Source organism: Branchiostoma belcheri, unplaced genomic scaffold (assembly GCF_001625305.1).
Source record: "Branchiostoma belcheri isolate BF01 breed outbred unplaced genomic scaffold, Haploidv18h27 scaffold23, whole genome shotgun sequence".
Classification (NCBI taxonomy): Eukaryota; Metazoa; Chordata; class Leptocardii; order Amphioxiformes; family Branchiostomatidae; genus Branchiostoma; species Branchiostoma belcheri.
Window position 1 is genome coordinate 2,593,447 of NW_017803824.1, and position 19,089 is coordinate 2,612,535.

General features: G+C 41.2%; 2 protein-coding genes across 2 annotated transcripts; one reads left to right on the forward strand and one right to left on the reverse strand.

The window, feature by feature from the left end:
- Positions 1-1,751: 1,751 nt before the first annotated feature.
- On the reverse strand, positions 1,752-11,188 carry LOC109470659 (proton-coupled amino acid transporter 1-like). The gene is made up of 9 exons (XM_019769688.1): positions 11,018-11,188; positions 5,938-6,196; positions 5,507-5,597; positions 5,144-5,232; positions 4,577-4,757; positions 3,757-4,044; positions 3,154-3,350; positions 2,568-2,737; positions 1,752-2,162 (listed from the first exon to the last, which is right to left on the reverse strand). The coding sequence occupies exons 1-9, from the start codon at positions 11,046-11,048 to the stop codon at positions 1,885-1,887; spliced, it is 1,584 nt and encodes a 527-aa protein (XP_019625247.1). The 5' UTR covers positions 11,049-11,188; the 3' UTR covers positions 1,752-1,884.
- Positions 11,189-11,425: 237 nt separating this feature from the next.
- LOC109470567 (rab proteins geranylgeranyltransferase component A 2-like) lies at positions 11,426-18,264 on the forward strand. The gene is made up of 17 exons (XM_019769531.1): positions 11,426-11,487; positions 12,016-12,082; positions 12,238-12,310; positions 12,660-12,799; positions 12,971-13,442; positions 13,755-13,871; positions 14,172-14,292; positions 14,495-14,610; positions 14,851-14,957; positions 15,246-15,323; positions 15,428-15,472; positions 15,738-15,800; positions 15,986-16,046; positions 16,304-16,400; positions 16,619-16,708; positions 17,178-17,347; positions 17,818-18,264. The coding sequence occupies exons 1-17, from the start codon at positions 11,439-11,441 to the stop codon at positions 18,262-18,264; spliced, it is 2,313 nt and encodes a 770-aa protein (XP_019625090.1). The 5' UTR covers positions 11,426-11,438.
- Positions 18,265-19,089: the final 825 nt, after the last annotated feature.

Sequence of the window (19,089 nt, forward strand, 5' to 3'; positions counted from 1 at the left end):
ACACCACACATGGATATGAAAACATCGATATTGCACAAGTTCTGTCAACATAACTTTTTTTGCCGGAACAAATACTTTTCTGGTGAATGAATGTTTCCATTAAAGCTTTTTAACTCACTTCTGTAGGGTCATGAATTGATTTCCTATTACAGACAGACTTCTTTTCCGCAGGTATTTTACAATGTAAAAGTCCAACATGAACTTAACACCAGAATTTTACGACTTGTTTTACCACATGGGTTCAACTTGCAGTTAGATACAAATGCTCTAAGAGACTGTAGGTCTGTTCAGGAGGGGGTATTGACAATATCTATAACATTTGACAACATGTATGGCAACATGGCACCCAAGATTGCAATGCTGAATGGTTAAGTTATAACACATCATGACAGAACCTGCAATATACATGCAACATTACAACCTTTCATAAACGACTTCCCATATGGCAGTATGATTTAATGTTGCACAGTCAGTGATGTATGTCATATAACAGCCCATAATTACCACCACTGTAGCACCATACCATTACAACAATATAACATGGAATGTCATTATAAACATCTTCATCTTTGTTACATTTAATATAAATGTTTAAAACAACCCTGAATCTGTGCTGAACATTTTTGTGCAGGTCTTACAACAAACGTTAGAACTGCTATATCAAAGTCACCACTACCCAGACATTCTTTTGGTTTTGATAATCATAAAAAGGCACAACCATTGGCAACAAGAGTAAGATTATCTCCTGTAAAGGTATAAAACTTTTAACACAATTCTTTTGTGTTGACAGGGCCTTGTAGAAATGATCATATATTCACTGGTTTGAATGCAATACTTTTGAGACAACCAGATTAAAAGACTCACTTGTTAAATAGTTTCTGTTTAATATCAAACATATATCTATAAATGCACAATATGATAACAAAATTTATCGTATAATATTTCCTGGGTTCCTTGATTCCTATCAATGTTTTACTGACTTAGGCCCCGTTCATGATTGGATATCTGTTGCGAATCAATTCGATTTAAAGAAATAAATCGATTCATTTAGGAACATGAACGCTCCAAACCGGTTCCGTTGCGATTTATTCTGAACCACCTCGCGAGGTGGTCTGAAACGATACGATACGATTCGCATTCGTAGAATTGTAATCATGAATGCTCGGATGCGAATCGTTCCGGTTCGACGCTGTACTCCCGGGTACGTGGGGGCCACGGTCGGTCATAGTTTGCGGCGCAGTGGCTTGTACTGCCGAAAATTCTACTTGAATCGTACAATCTTGACATCGAGTTCTAATTACTGGTCGACTGAGGAAACGGGACTTCGAATTCCGATATTGACTTGGGTAAATCAGGAGATCCAGAGGAAACTGGATGGTGTGTACTAGAACCTACCCTGGGCGTGAGGGCGAGTGGTATCCCAACGGGGACGTTGGGGCGGCGGACCGTGGGGGTTTGCGCCAGATGCGTCCGGGGCACAGCCTATGCCATGGGGAGGACATGAATCGGGAACGAGCGACCACTCAGCCCGGACAGGCGTAAACTCTCCGCCTTACGAGCCGGGTTCTCAGGAAATATTCAAAGAAATTGTGATATACATATGAAATGCAAGTCAATTCGAGGTGTGAAACCGTTTCCAGTGTGGGTTCAAGTTTTGAATCACGGACGCAAAAATGGCCAAAAATATATTCCGTTTCGATTCGGATCGTGGCCAAACCGGAACACATTTCAATCATGAACGAGGCCTAACAGAGTCTTGAAAAGTACAGACTTGTAATTTTACCCCATAGACTTCAAATCAACATGATTGTGAGAAGATGTCTAATTGTAAACTGACTCTACCCATTTTAAAACATACACAAAATAAGGAAATCCCCCCAAACATTATCCTGTGGAAAATGTTGGTGCAAGCGTTGGCGCTACTTTTCTGGAAAATGAGTCCACAATTTGTGCTATGGAAACGTACGAACCGGCTAGAAACCCTACGAAACCAAACAGGAAGATGACTACGTTCCTGAGGACAACGAACCAGTGGAGGCCGTCCTCGTATTTGACCAGTAGTTCTATAAGTGGAGGAAAGATGAGCGCCAGAGCACTGCTGCTGAAGGCACCCACAAGGGAGATGAAGAGACCCAGCTCTGGTATTCCTGCTGCCAGCCCAACTGTGGGGAGACATGAACACACTTAGTAAAGACATTTTTCTGATGAAGACTTTCTGATAGGAAGCCAAAACTAGGAAACTGTTAATCTCAGCCATCATCCTTGTGACAAATCTTTGACTATACTTAGTAAAGTAATCATCTCGGTAGGCATTTTATGCCTAAAAGACATCTATGTATATGCATGGCACCTTCTGTACATGTACAATGTACAGAATGTGTCATATACATATATGCCAAATTGGTATTCTAGTCATACATGTATATTGTTATTTGAAGGATATCTGTGTGATTGACTGCTCTACAGCCGACCGATGATGATGTAGTTATATATCAAGAAGGGAACAAATGATCGTACATCTACCAGTTGGCCAGTTTAAGAGGACCACAACTTAGTGTACCACTTACATGTAATGATGACCAGAGCTGCCCTGAGGAGGTATTCTGCGACTGTCTGGAACCGATGACTGACTCGTGACTTCAGGGAAGGCCAGATGATGTTGATGGGGACGTAGAATTGCACGGCGTAGGTGCAGAATATACAGAACACAAACATCAGCTTCACCACTACATACAGCCTGGAAACAGAAGAGAAAAACTACTAAGTGTAGTGCATAATTGAATCTTAATCTTGATATTAATCAAGTGGGGTCACATCAATAAAGCTGTTTGTCATGTTGGTGTCTATCTGCTGTGACTCACTGAAAATTTCATAGCTCATCAGTACATGGTAATTTTGTATGTCATTATACAGTTTCAGTTTATTGAGATGCCCTTTTCAATTTTGATAACAGTGGCTAACAAATGCAAAGCGCTGCAAGGTCTGTGCAAATCTGGAGGAAAGTACTCAATCCACTCACACTTTGATGAACAACTAATTTATAACATTCGTTTCTATGCTATAGGTAAAATGTGTGTATTGTACTGCAATTTTTATTACAACATAAGTAACATCATAGAAATTAAGATTTTTCTGTTTGAGGAAGAAACATACGCTTGCTCTGACGGAGTTACAGATGGTGAAGGCATGGTGGGTAGGTTGAGGGTGATGCTCCCTTCCACGTGATTCCCGAAGGCGAGGTATCCGAAGAACCCGAGTGACACGTACAGGAAGGTGACCATCCCCATGCCCACGTTTATCACCATGGGGAAGGACTGCGGGTTCTGCATCTTATTCTCCAGAGGAAGAACCTGGGGAGGGGAACATGGACATCAGTCTGTCAGTAAAACAGAATGTCTTCATTGTATTACGAGAGAGATCTTTTTGTAGGATCTGCAAAAATTTAAATACCTGTATTGTAAAATGTACGTCAGACAATGGGCAACCTGGAAAGAGGATGATCCTTTTTAGGGTCTAAATGTATAGTTGCTTTTCAACTTTTGAGTCAAAGTCCTCTTTTTAGTAGACAAGAAAGTTTTCTGTGTAATAATCTATTAGTAAGTTTAAAGTCAAAACTTAAAAGCTAGTGATCTTTTCCGAATCAGAAATCTATTCAAATTTATCAACTTTTTAACCTTTAGCTGTTCAACTACCAATGCTCTATTGGTTACTGGGTTACATAGTAGGGAGAGCATTAATTGATTGGGTCAGACTTACTATTCCTATCCCTTCAAAAGAGTATATCGCTGTGCCAAAGAAGAGCGGCAGCTCTCCCACAGAGGAGAATGCTGGGTAGTTGGCGGGGTTTTTGAGCCGCCGTAAGATGTACTGATAGATCAGCACCAGGCCGGCCACCATCACAACGTTTGCGACCGTGGAGATGGGCGCCAGGTGGTCCCAGTTCTGGATGAAGCAGATCAGCATGATGGGCAGGAGGAAGGCAGCGAGGAAGGCCTGGACTGGGGGGAACTCTGCGTGCTGCAGGCCGGGGAAGGACTGGAGGATCTGTGGGGATGGATAGGTACAAATTTTACTTCTAATTGTTTACTTTTCGTGATGATACATGTAAATATATTGACAGTTTTGAAAGTATGTTTATTACATTTCACAAATATTGATACAAAGGCATGAATATCTGTGGGGTCAGATACATGTAGATACAAATTCTAGATTTCATGATGGGAAAATATGCCATTACATTTGTCAAAATGATATTGACAGTTTTCAAGGTATGCTTAGTATCTTTCACAACTGTCGCTATAAATTTTATGCCAAGAAGGTTTACGATAGACTTGGTTCTTAGTCTTAGTTATCACTGGGCAAAGAGTCTAGCTTGCTTACTTCCACATGCTTTTTGCCAACTTTCAGTCATCGTCACATTGACGGACAAACAACATACCAACTTGCATATGAAGGAAGTCACTTTTCAATTGCCAAGAGTTTTCCTGTTATCACAGTAATACAGTAACTATGTCTCTGAGGAGCTACATTGAATACAGGAATATGAGTATAACTGAATTTCTGAAGACCAGCTGACCTGCTCTGCGTTCCTGGCCATGAAGACGAAGTAGACGCAGCAGAAGCCGAGCTGGGTCAGCAGGAGGAAGGCGTTCACGACTCTCCTCACCGCCACACGGTGTCGCCGTAGGAACATGATCGGCCCCACCCGACAGGCGTTCTCTGCCACCTCACCGTAGTCCATACTGGTGTGACCACATCTGGGGAGGGGGGCAAACAACAGCATTAAAAGGACTGTTCTCTTTGTGTCTAATGACGTACACAGTATGCACCCACAGGATAGAGGCAAATGGCGAGCTGTGATCAGGGACCGAGAAGAACTGACATTAAACTGGATAGTGAGTAAGTAAGTTAGTGTGAGTGAGTCGTAGTAATTTTTACTTCAAACAACAAAACACTACTATGGCAAGATATAACTGTCATAATATGTAACATTGGCAAATTTTATTCAACAATACCACTTTTGTTTGATTTAGAAAATAGATGGCTATGCTTTACCAAACAAGTTACTACAGAAAAGTATAGTCCATTCAGGCTGAATGCTATAATCTGTCCTACTGAGTAGAAATTGCAATTGTGTCCTTACTTTCTGCAGAGCTTGTGGCTACATCTGACCAGCATGTGCATACAGTATACACAAAATACAGCCATCACAATCAGGCCCACTGGACCCACCTGGGGAAAAAAAATCTTTTAGAAACATGATTATGCCAACAAAAGTCACTAATATTTCCAGAAGACATTTGATTCATAAACTTTATGATAAACTGATGATCACAACAAATCAAAAATCTGAAAAACTTCATCCCTAGCTGGTTTAGATTATACAGGAATTATCAAATGACCCACAGATCATTTCTCTAACTGAAAACATGTTTTGATCATCTTAACTAAGATCTCTGATCCTCACAAATTAATCAACGAAAGGACTAAAATTCAATGTACTCACAACGACCCCCGCATTCTTCACTGCCACTGGTAGACTCAGTAGCCCTGTGCCAATGTTACCTTTCAGGAGATGCACTAATGCTTCAAAGTTGCTGCAGAGTATACAGAAATAGTTGAAGATTACATCTGAGTCTTCTTTATCTAGTCTAATATCACAGTGATACATGAAACAGATGTTACTGTCCTCCTAAAATGGCTTAAACCTAAGAAGCAGATTAAGGTTAAAGCGATCTAGTGATCAATATGCCCTAGAGACATGTCAGGTTTTTAACAATTTCTGTCTCAAAATAACCATGTACATTGCACTGCTTGTTCACTAGATGTGAGAAAAGTGCAACAATGAATGGTAAAGCAGCCTCTGCAAAAAATGTCAAAATCTCTGTGACTTTTTGTTTTTTTTTCAGTCACTTTAAAAGTAAATCATGTACATACGAGACAGAATTTGGGGTGAATGCTCTTGCTTCTGACAAGAGCTCCTTGTTGTGAGAGTTGGGTACTCGCACGTCTGTCTCTGGGTCTGTGTCTGAGCTGCCTATCAGTGGCTGACGCTCCTGGTTGACCGACGCTTGCACTGTCTTCACGGCGCTCATGTCGAACAGTTCTATTTCCTCGGTCTCGTCTTCTAAATCTGACTTGGAAACTGACAGCTGTGTCGGTGCTACGTCTTCTACTTCTTCTATGGCTGTAGAGTCTGCAATTGAAAATATACAAAATAAAAATCAACATGACTGTGTAGTAGTAGGCAAGCGCAACAGCTACCATACAGATAATGAATACACAATAAACAGTTAGATTGTCTCTTTTGGTGTAAACAAACATCTAAATTCCATTGAAGATAGCCTAGCCGTAGGCTTGTATTAGAAATCTCTACAGGAGCAAAATCACTTATGATTTTACAGAAGCAGGATGTACCCAAAACTGGCTCAAATTAATTCAGTTTTATTTGTAGGAATATACAAAATCTGACAGCTAGATATCTGACAGCTTAAGAGGTGCTTAAGGCTCAGCAACAAATGACAATGGTAAGACTAAGAGCAAGGCAAAATGGTTGTTTGCCCAATGGATCATTACAATGATCGTACACAGAATGCGACGGACACAGCAAACACTCGCAAAACACAAGAGTACATTTCCTTTGGTTCCATAACCATCCGTCACATGTATTCACTACTCAAGCTAATTTGACTGGGATACAAATTGCTCTCTCAGTAGAAGATTGCTTTCCAGAGCAAGATGGCTACAAGAAAGCTTAATACTACTGTAGAGTGGCTATATTCTGTATGTGTTATGACTACTATGATATGTACCTGCCATGACACCTTGTCACACCTGCATCTTACACAGATCCTACAGGTGAGGCGCCCTTCTGGCAGCAAATCCGGTGCACCGGAGAAACTCCATAGTGCCACATAGGCCGGGTAAAGTCCATTCAATCCATCTATGTACCGTATTGATTTTCCAGGCTGAACCATTACATTTACGGGGGAGTCACTGTGTACCTTTCTGGACTGGACCAATACGTGCACAACAGGGGAATCACTATGGAACCACATTTCTCTGAGTCTGTATTTACATTGCATCTTAGCCTTTAGTCAATACACAGTGCCAGATCACATCTGTTGACAAATAATGCTATTTACATGTTGGGTTACAAGGTCCTGCTTAAGGTTATACAAAAAGCCCCCTCAAAAAGAAATGGTTTGTCCTGAGTACATGTTGACTCTTCTGTTTGTTTCCCAGGTCATACATTTGTACTCTAGCTGAGATTCCATAGCATGACAAGGCACTGGCCCAAACAAACTCTAATAAGTGCGATATGAGAGCAATTGACGCCTGCAAAATTTGTGAATATGGTGGACCCAGCTTAATATTAAAGCCAGGTAAATAAATGTAGGAAACAAATGTACATTTGTACGAATGGAAGATCTGGTGGTAGGGTCAGGTCATTTTATAGTGTAAGCGCATTGACTTTTGGTCTATATATCCCGTGACCCAGACTAGAGCCTCACATGACCAATGTACAAAGTGCAGAATAATGCAAGATTATGTAATAAAACTGTTGGAAAGCAGACATCTGCACAAATAAATAGCTTCATCAGCTACAGATGATGGCAGACTTCAAACCCTTACCCATACTGCTTTGCATGCCTTCTAGTCCCACAGACAAAAATAGCAACACTAAGGAAATCAATGTATGTCAATGTTCCAATGTGCGTATATTTATATCACAGAAAAACAGACAGATAGAACTTATTACAATAACAAGGTTAGACACATACACAGACAACTTACAGATAAGCCAAAAAAACAAGACTTCACTCCCTTGGGGAAATAAAGATAATTTCCTGTTTTTCTAGCATCTTCCTGATTGACCACAAAAATCAGGGCAAATGATCTTTCAAATCATGTAATGTTATACATGTGTATATCATTTTGTGATGCACACAATACCAAACACATGACGTTAGATAATAATCCTTGGCAGTGGCACCAAGGACAGCCTGCATCTAAACATAGCTGATGTTTTTCTGGGCTGTTTTTATTTAGCCAATCAGCCAATCGACTTTCTAAAGAGCCTCTGTTTACATGAACCATACTTTGAAATCCATCAATAACAACAAAACGGAAGTACACAATCACACCAAGGAGGTTCAAAAAGGAACCTTTTCGAACCTCCTTGATCACACCGTCCAATTTTGGTAAACAATTAATGGTGGTCTACTGTAAGTAAAGGTAACGGGAGGGGTCCTAATTCCGACCTATGTTCCATGCAAACGCACATACCTTTGGTAATGGTTTGTCTCACCAAAAACCCGCCTAACACGAGCTATAATATTTACAGATAAAGATAACAACGATTAAAGCTAAATAGCTGACGTGTGTATTTCACTTTAGTGTGGCGCCTTGCACCCAAGCGTAATGGTTCGCGAAACTTACGGCAGGTTTTTCGTCATTCTGCCGGTGGAACGTTCTATCGCAAAAGGGGTGCCCTAATTCCGACCTAGTATCTAACAAAGGCCAATCTGAGGAGAGAGTTAGGTATCTAAAGTACACAAATTATGACTAAAACAATCTATAACTATTTTTCTGTCCCAAACAAGTCTTCTTTGTACCATTACGCTACTTGCTCCCAAGCGGCTGTTTCAAAATCAAGCTGCGTTTTTTAACACGCTCGTCAACCCCCGAACAAGAGTCGAATTTATACAGATTTTTCAATCATTTGTTATCGGAGCGTGCGAACTGGAACAAACTTTGTGAGAATACCGATATCAACACAGAAACTTTGTCCATTCTTGTGGTTATTTATAGGCACGTGCTCCCATGCATAGCGCGGCGACAAGGATTTTTCAAACTAGTACGGAATTAGGGGTAGGTCGGAATTAGGACACCCCCCGTTAAGTATTTGTCAACATCACTAAACCTTGAGATCTGAAAAAAATTATATTGATCATGATTTGATACTGTATTTGATACTGGAGTAACACACTCAGGGAAGTGCGATACGTGGTTTATTACTGGTTCCTCAAGTGTCGGATTACTCTAAATACGTGGCAGACATACTGGGAGAAGCTATAGTTGACAAACCCAAAACATTCTGGTCGTACATAAAAGGACTGAGGAAAGACCTTGTCGGGGTAGCACCCCTAAAGGTGGGAAATACCATCATCAGTGACAGTGGGAAAAAAGCAGAAGTACTCAGTTCACAGTTCAAAAGTGTTTTCACAGAGGAAGACACCACAGATATGCCATCTCTAGGCCAGCCCTGTACTCCTCCAATGGAACATATAGTAGTTTCTACTGATGGTGTCGAAAAAATGCTTCAAGGTCTCAATCCCTCTAAAGCATCCGGACCAGACCAAATACCACCTTGGTTCCTCAAGTTGACAGCTAGTGAAATCGCGCCTGTTCTAACCAATATTTTCCAACACTCGCTAAACACTGCAGAAATCCCTAAAGATTGGAGGGATGCAAATATATGCGCCATCTTTAAAAAAGGAGATAGAGCGGTCCCCAGCAACTACAGACCTGTTTCACTGACCTGCATATCCTGCAAACTACTTGAACATATTATCCATAGCCAAATCATGAAGCACCTAGAAAGTTACAGTATATTAACAGATTACCAGCATGGATTCAGAGCCAAACGATCCACAGAAACACAGCTTATACTAACAGTCCATGACATAGCATGCGCACTAAACAGTAAACGGCAGGTAGATTTAGCAATACTTGATTTCACTAAAGCCTTTGATAAAGTCCCCCATGGCAGGCTCATCTCAAAACTGGAGTATTATGGAATCCAAGGCCCTACGCTGAATTGGTTAAAGGCTTTCCTGACCAACAGGGAGCAAACAGTAGTGGTTGAAGGGAAGGCGTCGGCTCCAGTTAAAGTAGCGTCTGGGGTCCCTCAAGGAACCGTCCTGGGGCCATTGCTCTTTCTCTTGTATATAAATGACCTACCAGATCAGCTTGACTCAAATGTGAGGTTATTTGCCGATGACTGTCTATTGTATGTAGAGCTTTCTACACAGACCGACTCACAACTTCTCCAAAAAGACCTGAACACCCTGGAAGAATGGCAAAGCAAATGGCTCATGCAGTTTAATCCCGAAAAATGCTACATTATGCACATAACAAACAAACGAACACCACATGCAACTAGCTACCAGTTTTGTGGTCAGGCTTTAGCAACCACAAAAATCCATCCGTATCTGGGCGTCACGCTGACAAGCGGACTGAAGTGGGGTACACATGTTAATAATATCACAACTAAGGCGAAACAGACATTGGGAGTGATTAAACGTAATCTGTGGGCATGTCCAACTAGAGTAAAATCACTTGCATACACGTCACTTGTAAGACCGAACCTAGAATACGCTGCGACAGTATGGGATCCATATACAAAGAAAGACAAAGACAAATTGGAAAGGGTACAGAATCAAGCTGCAAGATTCTGTATGAACAACTATGTAAGAGGTGCTAGTGTCACGGAAATGAAAAGAAACCTACAGTGGACTTCACTGGAAGACAGAAGAAAGATGTCTAGACTATGCATGATGTACAAAATGACTAATAAACTGGTGGATGTCCCAACTACTAAGTACCTAATACCAGCCCAGAAGAGAACAAGAAATAGCCACGCATTCAAGTACCAGAGTTATCAACCAAGGATTGAGGTGTTCAAGAATTCATTCTTTCCTAGAACTATCGCAGAGTGGAACTCACTGTCACCAAGTACAGTAGGGGCATTGTCAATAGATAGCTTTAAACAATGTCTAGAGCTAGAACAAACCAGATTATTCCACACCAAACCCATTCCAGTACGTCTAGGTCTGTGGCAGAACAAAGTTTGCGGAATAAACAATCTCTAAAATCAGGTTATTAAATAAAAATATTGTCATAATCCTTCCAACATCCTTGGGGGAGGGGGGGTCTTGTGAAAAATTATGTCATTCATTAAGTTGTCTAAAAGTCGCAGTACGTTTATAGAAAACACACACACTAGACATACCTGTGGTTAGCGCCGTGTATTCACAGTCCATCCACTGGTATCAGGCCCGCTAAACCCGCTCCAAAAGGCCTCACGACGCGATCACGAGTCCGTGTGAACAAACAACTTCATAATTCTGGGCATGTCATGTCAGCTGATGAGGTCATTCTGACTCTACACTATGCAAGTGTCAATAAACCCGGAAATGGAGTGAACCATGTTATTACGGGGGTTCTTACTCTTTTTGATTAGAAAAAGAAGCGTATACATTGGTTTGTTTTGCCTTTAATCCATTTTTAAAACGTGATAAATAATTATTATAAATTTTTACATCAGATTTTTACATTTAATATTAAAATTGTTTGCTTTGTGATTTTTCTTTATTGTTAATACAAATTGGCTCACCCCCGTATCAAGTTGTCCTTTAGAAAGACCCACCATCATGGCGGACGAGCTGCCTACAGAATTTGATGCGATTGTTTTGGGCACTGGTAAGCCGTAGATTCTCGACTGTTTCTCCTATTTCTGTAAGCAAAAGAAGAAGAAACAGCGTAGAATTTGAAACACCACGTTGTATCACCGATTTCTCTTTAATTTTGAAAATATCACGAGAATGAAAATGATATGAAACGCCCCTGGCCCTGTCCCTTGCACTCAAATTCAAGTAGGTTTATGAAGGGGAACCTCCTTGATATTATATATGGTGGACGCCCCAAAAAGGGAAGTTAATTTTCCGTGTAGGGCCATAAAACATAGAAATTGCATGTTTTATAGGTATAATAACGTTAAAACGTTACTTTTCTATCGTGCTAGCCATATATCACATTTCAATCATTGCCAGAATTTGCATGTGATAATGATATTGTAATCAGATCTGAAACCTGTGTGTTAAAAGGTGTGATGAAGAACATTATAATGCCCTTGGTGTGATCAAGCTTTTTTAACCTCCTTGGTGTGATTGAGAATACAGTGTATATGTCTTTGAATGCTTTTGTATTTCTGATCAATTGTGTCTCCAGGGATGGCAGAGTCCATCCTGGCTGCTGCCCTGGCCCGCTGTGGACAGAAAGTGCTGCATTTAGACAGGTGAGTGGATCTTCATTGATTAACCATGTCAACCATTATGTTTGATTAACCAGTTAAGGGCTTTGATATACGAACAATCAGAATCAATGAAACTACTATAAAATGTCTTGCTATGTTTTTAATATGCATCTTTAATTTTATTTGTTCCCTTGCAGAAATGACTACTACAGCGGAGACTGGGCCACCTTCAACTGGGATGGTCTACAGCGGTGGATCACCAGACAGACAGTGGGTAAAATGGTTATGGACTCAAACACTGACCTTTACCCTATTATCCCTGCCTCCCTTGATATTTTATATAAAGACTGTTCATCATAATCAGGATCTTCAGGCTCTTTTGTTTCAGAAAGTCCAGGAGATGTGTTAACAAAAGAGTAATTTCTAAATTTATATTGTAGAGAAGTGTAGCGAGTACATTTGTACTCTAGCAGTTTTCATTGGAACTGCAGCTGTTCATTTGTTAGTTAGATGGTTATGAGGAGGAAGTGATGAAGCCTCCTCTCAATTTCTGTCAGTTTTCCTCTAATGGGTGGATATTGGGGTTCTTCTATAATTTTATTATTATATATTTTTCCAGCATCCAGTTGTTCAAGCGATGAATGAAGCAGAAGGGACCAAACCTGTGGAATGTTCCAAGTTGGAGGAGGGGGAGACAGCAATGTCAGTCCCTCAGCAGGCAAACACCATATCCAACTTAGAGATGTTTACTTATGTCAGGTAAGGGCAATATTCCCACAATTTGTCTCATAGAGGAGGAAAGTCATTGTATTGCAATGATGTAACGGTTAAGTCATCAGGGAGCAGTGGTTGACCATTGTAGACCATTGTAGCATTTTAAGACCAGCATATCAGGTTGTATTATGTGTTCTTTATTTCCACCTCTTTTAGAGAAAAGGCAGAAGAACTCCCACCTGTAGAGAAAGAATCACAAGAACAGTCGGAAACAGTGACTGACAAAGAAGAGGAACAGACAACCACAGAGGAAACCCAGCAGCAGATTCATACTACAGAAGATTCAGAACAACCCAAGGATGTGGGTGAGCAGTCAGGTGAAGCTGCAGCTGGATCTGTGACTGAAGAAACTGTAAGTGATGATAAAAGTGATGACAGGTGTGAAGAAGAAAAGCAAGACAGCCCAGAAGAAAAGGAACAAGAGAAGAAACAAGACAGCCCAGAGGCAGACAAGAAAGATAGGCAAGAAGAAGAGAAACATGACAGCCCAGCACCAGGTGGTAGTGGTGTACAGCAGGAAGAGGTACAAGTAAAAGCAGACCCTCCAAAGAAAGTAGAACCTAAGAAATGGACCATGGACGACATTCACAAGGAGTGGAGGAGGTTCAACATTGACCTCTCTCCTAAGGTCAGTTGGCTGTAGTTATTCATGCACAAATATTCAAATACATTTTGTACCTGAGCCGTTATTCCTGTGGTATCTCAGTTGTATGAAGACTATACATGTACTATCATTGCGCATAGCTTCATAACTTTAAAGGGGTGTCAAGGAGGTTAATTGAAACCTCCTTTGGTGAGGTGACTTAAAGGCTGTGATTTTTTATTCTCATAGCCACACTACTCCACAACAAACATAACCATTAAACTCGGCCTGAATTCCCTCATTCCTATTCAGGATTCTTGCCATACATTGATAACTTGGTTGTTTGTTGTTCCTCAGATGTTGTTTGGGCGCGGTTCCCTGGTGGAGCTGCTCATCACCTCCAACATCAGCCGGTACTGTGAGTTCAAGGCTGTCAGCAGGATCCTCACACTGCTGAATGGGAAACTGGAACAGGTGAGACTAAAGGGAAGCAGTAGATGTGTGATGGATGTTATTACAAAATGTACTTGTGATGATAAATTCATTCAGAAACTTGCCCAAGGTGACTGAGGTAAAGTGGTCTTCTTGGACATGCCTCCTTGGTGCATGTATGGAAAAATATTGGAGACTGGGAAAATATGGTTGTTATGGCTATGTGGCCAGCTTGAACTGAAGAGATGGCTTCTTGGGCAGGTGTGGCTTTACATGAAATGGTTGATCTGCTATCATCAGCTTGTGAAGTATCAGCACTTAAGTCTGATTGGCTGTCCCCAGGTACCATGTTCGAGGGCAGACGTGTTCAGCAGTAAGTTTGTGACGGTGCTGGAGAAACGGATGCTGATGAAGTTCCTCACGTTCTGTGTGGAGTATGAGCAACATTCGGAAGACTACCAGGGTAAGTACAGGAAGTACAAGTAAGGTTGCATCAGTCTAATTTGTTGGTCCTCAGATTTAAAAAGAAAAGCTGTACTGGAAATGGTCAAAGGAGTCTTTCTGTCCTTCTGGTGGCATTACAGCTGGCCAGCCATAGACCAACTTCTAAGAACATGTTTTGTCTGAAGTGTTGGGTATAACTGTTGGGTTTATCTGTGCTCCAGGCTGGGAGGAGAAGCCCTTCTCCGAGTACCTCCAGTCCAGACAGCTGACTCCAAACCTACAGCACTTCATCTTCCATGCCATCGCCATGGCAACAAGAGATGCCACAACTCTGGAGGTAATACAAACCTTAAGTTAATAACCTTGATGTGCAGATGTCCAACCAATTGCTTTTCTTACGTTTTTCCAAAAGGAAACATTTTTGACTGGAATATCTTCATACTCTTGAACATAGTACATTTGTAACATGCTGTACAGCAACAGGTTGGCATACTAGTATATAAGGGCCTGTAGTGATGAAGCCAACATGTTAATTTTTAATTTTGTAGATTTTTATGCATGTCCTGTTTCTCTTCAGGGTTTGAAGTCTACCCAGAGGTTTTTGCGGTCCCTTGGTCGCTATGGCAACACACCGTTCCTGTGGCCGCTGTACGGACCAGGGGAGCTGCCTCAGTGCTTCTGCAGGTCAACATTTTGAACCTTCAACCTTTGCCCCAATTGTTACCAATAGTTAATCTCCAACCAGATGTTGAAAGGAAAAGTAATTTTATTTCCAATGGATGGTGCCTTGTCAGAAAAACGGGAAAGCCAGAAAATGATAAATTGATCATCTTGACATCTGCTTCAAGATTCAATGCCTTAAAGTCTTATATTATATAAGTTATACTATATAACCTAAAATAGCATTTTCTTGTTGTACACCATTGGTTGTATGTTACTAGTAGTCAACCACTCTATACTGCTTCCCTACAGGATGTGTGCTGTGTTTGCTGGTATCTACTGTCTGCGCCGGGCTGCCAGGGAGTTGATCATAGACAAGGATAGTAACAAGTAAGAGCTGTTTATTGCTTCTCTGCTTCTTCAGTTTCAGTGAAAGATGTCTGTAGTTCCATAGAGAAACATGTGTGTTTCAATGTCATTTTACTTTTCTCTAGGTGTAAGGGAATAGTGTGTACAGAAGGACAGAGGATCAGCTGTAGGTGAGTTAACCACCATCAAATATATTTTGTATACCCTCACAAAGACTGAATTCAACATTCAATCGACTAGTAAGTTAAGAGCATGCCTTGGACAGCACATGCATTTTGGGTTGCGTTGAAAGAATATCTCTCAAGAAGAGATTAAACTTGATCCAGCACACAAAAATACTATTACTATACATGTATATTATAATGTCACCAATTTTTTTGCTTTGTCAATTACAAGCAGTGTTTGTTTACAGCTGGGGATTTTGTATCTTTCCAGATGGATGGTGATGCAAGGCACTTATGTGCCTCAGGTGTGCAGAAAACCTGAGTCTCCTGCAGGGTGAGTTACTAAAGTACAGTTCTTCATACAAACAGTTTGGCAGTATTGCCCATGATTTGTACCCATCGCTAGTTTAAAATTTTTAGGTTATTCAAAGTGTATCAAATAGATGTGCACACATTGATTTTGGCTTGTTTTGAGAAAAAATGTTGCCTATTTTGTGAATGCTGACTCTTGTTCCTCAGGTCTGTATCCAGAGGGATCTTCTTTACGGACAGGTCCATGAAGGCTTCGGAGAATGAACAGGTACTCAACACATCTGGGGGTTACATCATTTGTTCCAATGTAATTTGACAGGGTAACAGTATCTTTCACATACCCCCATGTAGATTAAAGACAATGCATATGCTGTGAGAATGGTATAATAGTAATGGGAGTAGATTTTTGTCAACTAGAAGGAGTTTTGGAGCAAATGTTTTGATAAACATTTGAAGGAAATGTATGTCAAGTTGATTGTCAACACTTGTGAAGTGTATTTCACGTGAATCTCCTTGTTCTTTTAGATCACCCTGCTATCTGTCCCACCAGCAGAAGGCAGTAACTTCCCAGTGAGAGCTGTGGAACTGGGGAACGGGGCATCAGCCTGTCCCAAGGGCATGTGTAAGTACATGTGACATGGGACTCTGCAAGGGTGTGTGTGTGTGTGCTTTACACGTCTGTATACATGTGTTTGTGGGAGTGTGTTGAGCTCGTACAGGCATGTACATGTATGTATGTGTGTGTGTGTAGAATGAAAATTGGTTGTCTAAATGAACCCTGTTTTTGTACAAGTCGGTAAACACATGTACATGACATTGTACTGCTTGTATCTCCCACAGTTGTTGTTCACCTGACAAGTCAAGGCACTGGTTCTGCCCAGGCTGAGCTACAACCTGCAGCTGAGCAGCTGTTTCAGCCTCTGGACAAAGGTAACTTTTTCTTCCTTCTTAAATTTTCTTTTTCTTCCTTCTCTCTTCTGTCAGGATTTGAGGGTTCGGTAGTCTGTATATATTAAGCTTTTTCATTATGTATATGTATATGTAAATCACTCATTATTTTATACTTGAGCCTATTGTATTTGTATGCTGTATCGGGACGAGGGCTGGTAAAGGTGTTACACCTGTTCCCCCGTCCCTTTCACTGTTGTGATGAATTTTAATAAATAAATAAATCTTCAAAGTCCAGGCCTGAAGCCAGATTTCAATTTGACACTTGGTTATCAATATTAGTAGGTAGTATCCACTTGAATTAAACCTTACTTGTATGTCAAACTTTTCACTTGTCAGACTTGTCAATCTAAAGCTTGCTGCTGAGGAAAGTTTTATTTAAGCACTGTGAGTAGGAAGTAAGTCACACTTTTGATGAAGATAACACTTCGATTTTTTTTGGTCCACACAGAAGATGCAGACACAGAGTCAGAGAAACCCAAGGTGCTGTGGTGTGTGTACTTTAACCAGCTGGACACCACAGACTGTGACCCCGGCACCCTCTACACAGGACTGCCTGAAAACATCGTAGTCACGTCTGGGCCAGGGGTGGACCTGGGGTACGAGCATGCAGTACAGCAGGTAGGACTGTGTTGTGTAACAACAGCTTTTTATGTATCTCTGTTTGAGCTATTTTGAATTCTTGTGTATAGAAGAACTGTATCGTTTATGAAAGTGTATATCATTAGAGAAAAATTTCAAAATGCAGCATACGTTTTATTTTAAAGTAAATTAAACTCTGCTCTGAGATAATGTGTTGTAGTTCAGTAAACCCTGTTACCTTCTTTGTTATGCTCTTGTCAGGGGTACCGATAAGCTGTTTATTATGTTAACCTCCAAGCAGATCCTAGGGTGACAAAAGACAGTATCAAATTGGCCAGGCAGTATCCATTCGCCAGAGAGGGTCCAATACGCCACCCAAAGGGGCCAATGGATACTGCCTGGCCAATTTGATACTGTCTTTTGCCACCCTAGGATCTGCTTGGAGATTATATATTAACATCCAAAAATGTTGAGTTTTCCCGCTTATTCCATTGCCTGTTCCTCCCCAGGCGAGGCGCCTGTTTGAGCAGATGTGTCCCGGGGAGGAGTTTCTGCCCGCGGCGCCCAACCCCGAGGACATCATATACGAGGACGACGACGGCTACAAGTCTGGCGAGGCACCCAGCAGCTCCGACAACTCCGAGGAGAACGGGAACGACAGCGAGTGGAAACCCGACCAGGAGAAGCTGGACGAGGGCGTCGCGGGCGCTGGCAGCGAAGTGTCACAGGAGGCAGCGGGAGGGGAAGCCGAGGGTGGGGACAAGGGGCTGCCCCAGGGAGGGGGCGAGGATGCCCCACAGGGTGGGGATGAGGGGCTACCTCAGGGAGGGGGCGAGGATGCCCCACAGGGTGGGCATGAGGGGCTACCCCAGGGAGGGGGCGAGGATGCCCCACAGGGTGGGGAAGGTGATACACAGGCGACACCAAAGGATACAGAGGAGCAGGCTGAAACGTAAGATAGTATTAGTAAGGACAATAGCTGTTGAGGTGAACTACCGTAGTTCATCTATTATGTGATGGGCAAAGAATTGGCAATCTGATGGAGTTCCTTTATAAAAAGGCATGATTGAAATGAAAAGGGGTTTGAAGTCCAAAAATCAAACTTAATTCCTTCTCCTATGCAGGATGGCACTTCGAAATTCTTGCACTATTAGTATTAAACAATACAAACAATGCAATACCGTACAGTAGTCTGTACTCCTTTCCATGTAGCATCTAACCAGTAGTGAGATATTATTGTAGACTTGCCAAACAGGTCAGTATACCTGGTGAATAGGACTAGATTAATATTTATCTCACCACAACTTGTTTGATTACTTATCAAGATATGTCATCTTGTATCATTTAGATGCTGTAATTTTTGCTGTAAATGTTACTTGTACATGTTATTTCCTTATCAAACATACGCTGTGAAAGCTAAAATGCAACAGAAGATTCGCTACATTTTAGGTCTACAATTTCAAAACTCTTAATTGCTCACACAAACATTCCCACTGCAGGACTTTTGCTAAGTCACTGAAAATTTTCTAAAAAGTTAGATGTGAGAAACTGCTGTTTACCAAATGTTAGGCTTTAAGTTAGGTCAGCAGTTTGGGAAGATGAAGTTTTCTTACAAATTTAAGTCACAAAACTCTCATCATGTTATCTAGAATATATCTATACAGAGGAGTTTTAAAATTTAAGGTTGTAATGTATTTGATGTCATTGTAATTACCAATGATAGCAAAACTTGAGTTGTAGAAGACTGATGTTAGCATGTTAGAATTATGCACCAAGACTAT

What these genes read in the sequence shown, in the direction of transcription:
- LOC109470659 (XM_019769688.1), bottom strand. Translation starts at nt 11,048, where the DNA reads ATGGACTGTGAATACACGGCGCTAACCACAG. An exon ending in TTCACCCCAAATTCTGTCTC is followed by an intron (nt 5,598 to 5,937) that starts GTATGTACATGA and finishes TATACTCTGCAG; the next exon opens with CAACTTTGAAGCATTAGTGC. An exon ending in AGCCACAAGCTCTGCAGAAA is followed by an intron (nt 4,758 to 5,143) that starts GTAAGGACACAA and finishes CCCCCTCCCCAG; the next exon opens with ATGTGGTCACACCAGTATGG.
- LOC109470567 (XM_019769531.1), top strand. Translation starts at nt 11,439, where the DNA reads ATGGCGGACGAGCTGCCTACAGAATTTGATGCGATTGTTTTGGGCACT. An exon ending in ACATTGACCTCTCTCCTAAG is followed by an intron (nt 13,443 to 13,754) that starts GTCAGTTGGCTG and finishes GTTGTTCCTCAG; the next exon opens with ATGTTGTTTGGGCGCGGTTC. An exon ending in ACATTCGGAAGACTACCAGG is followed by an intron (nt 14,293 to 14,494) that starts GTAAGTACAGGA and finishes TCTGTGCTCCAG; the next exon opens with GCTGGGAGGAGAAGCCCTTC.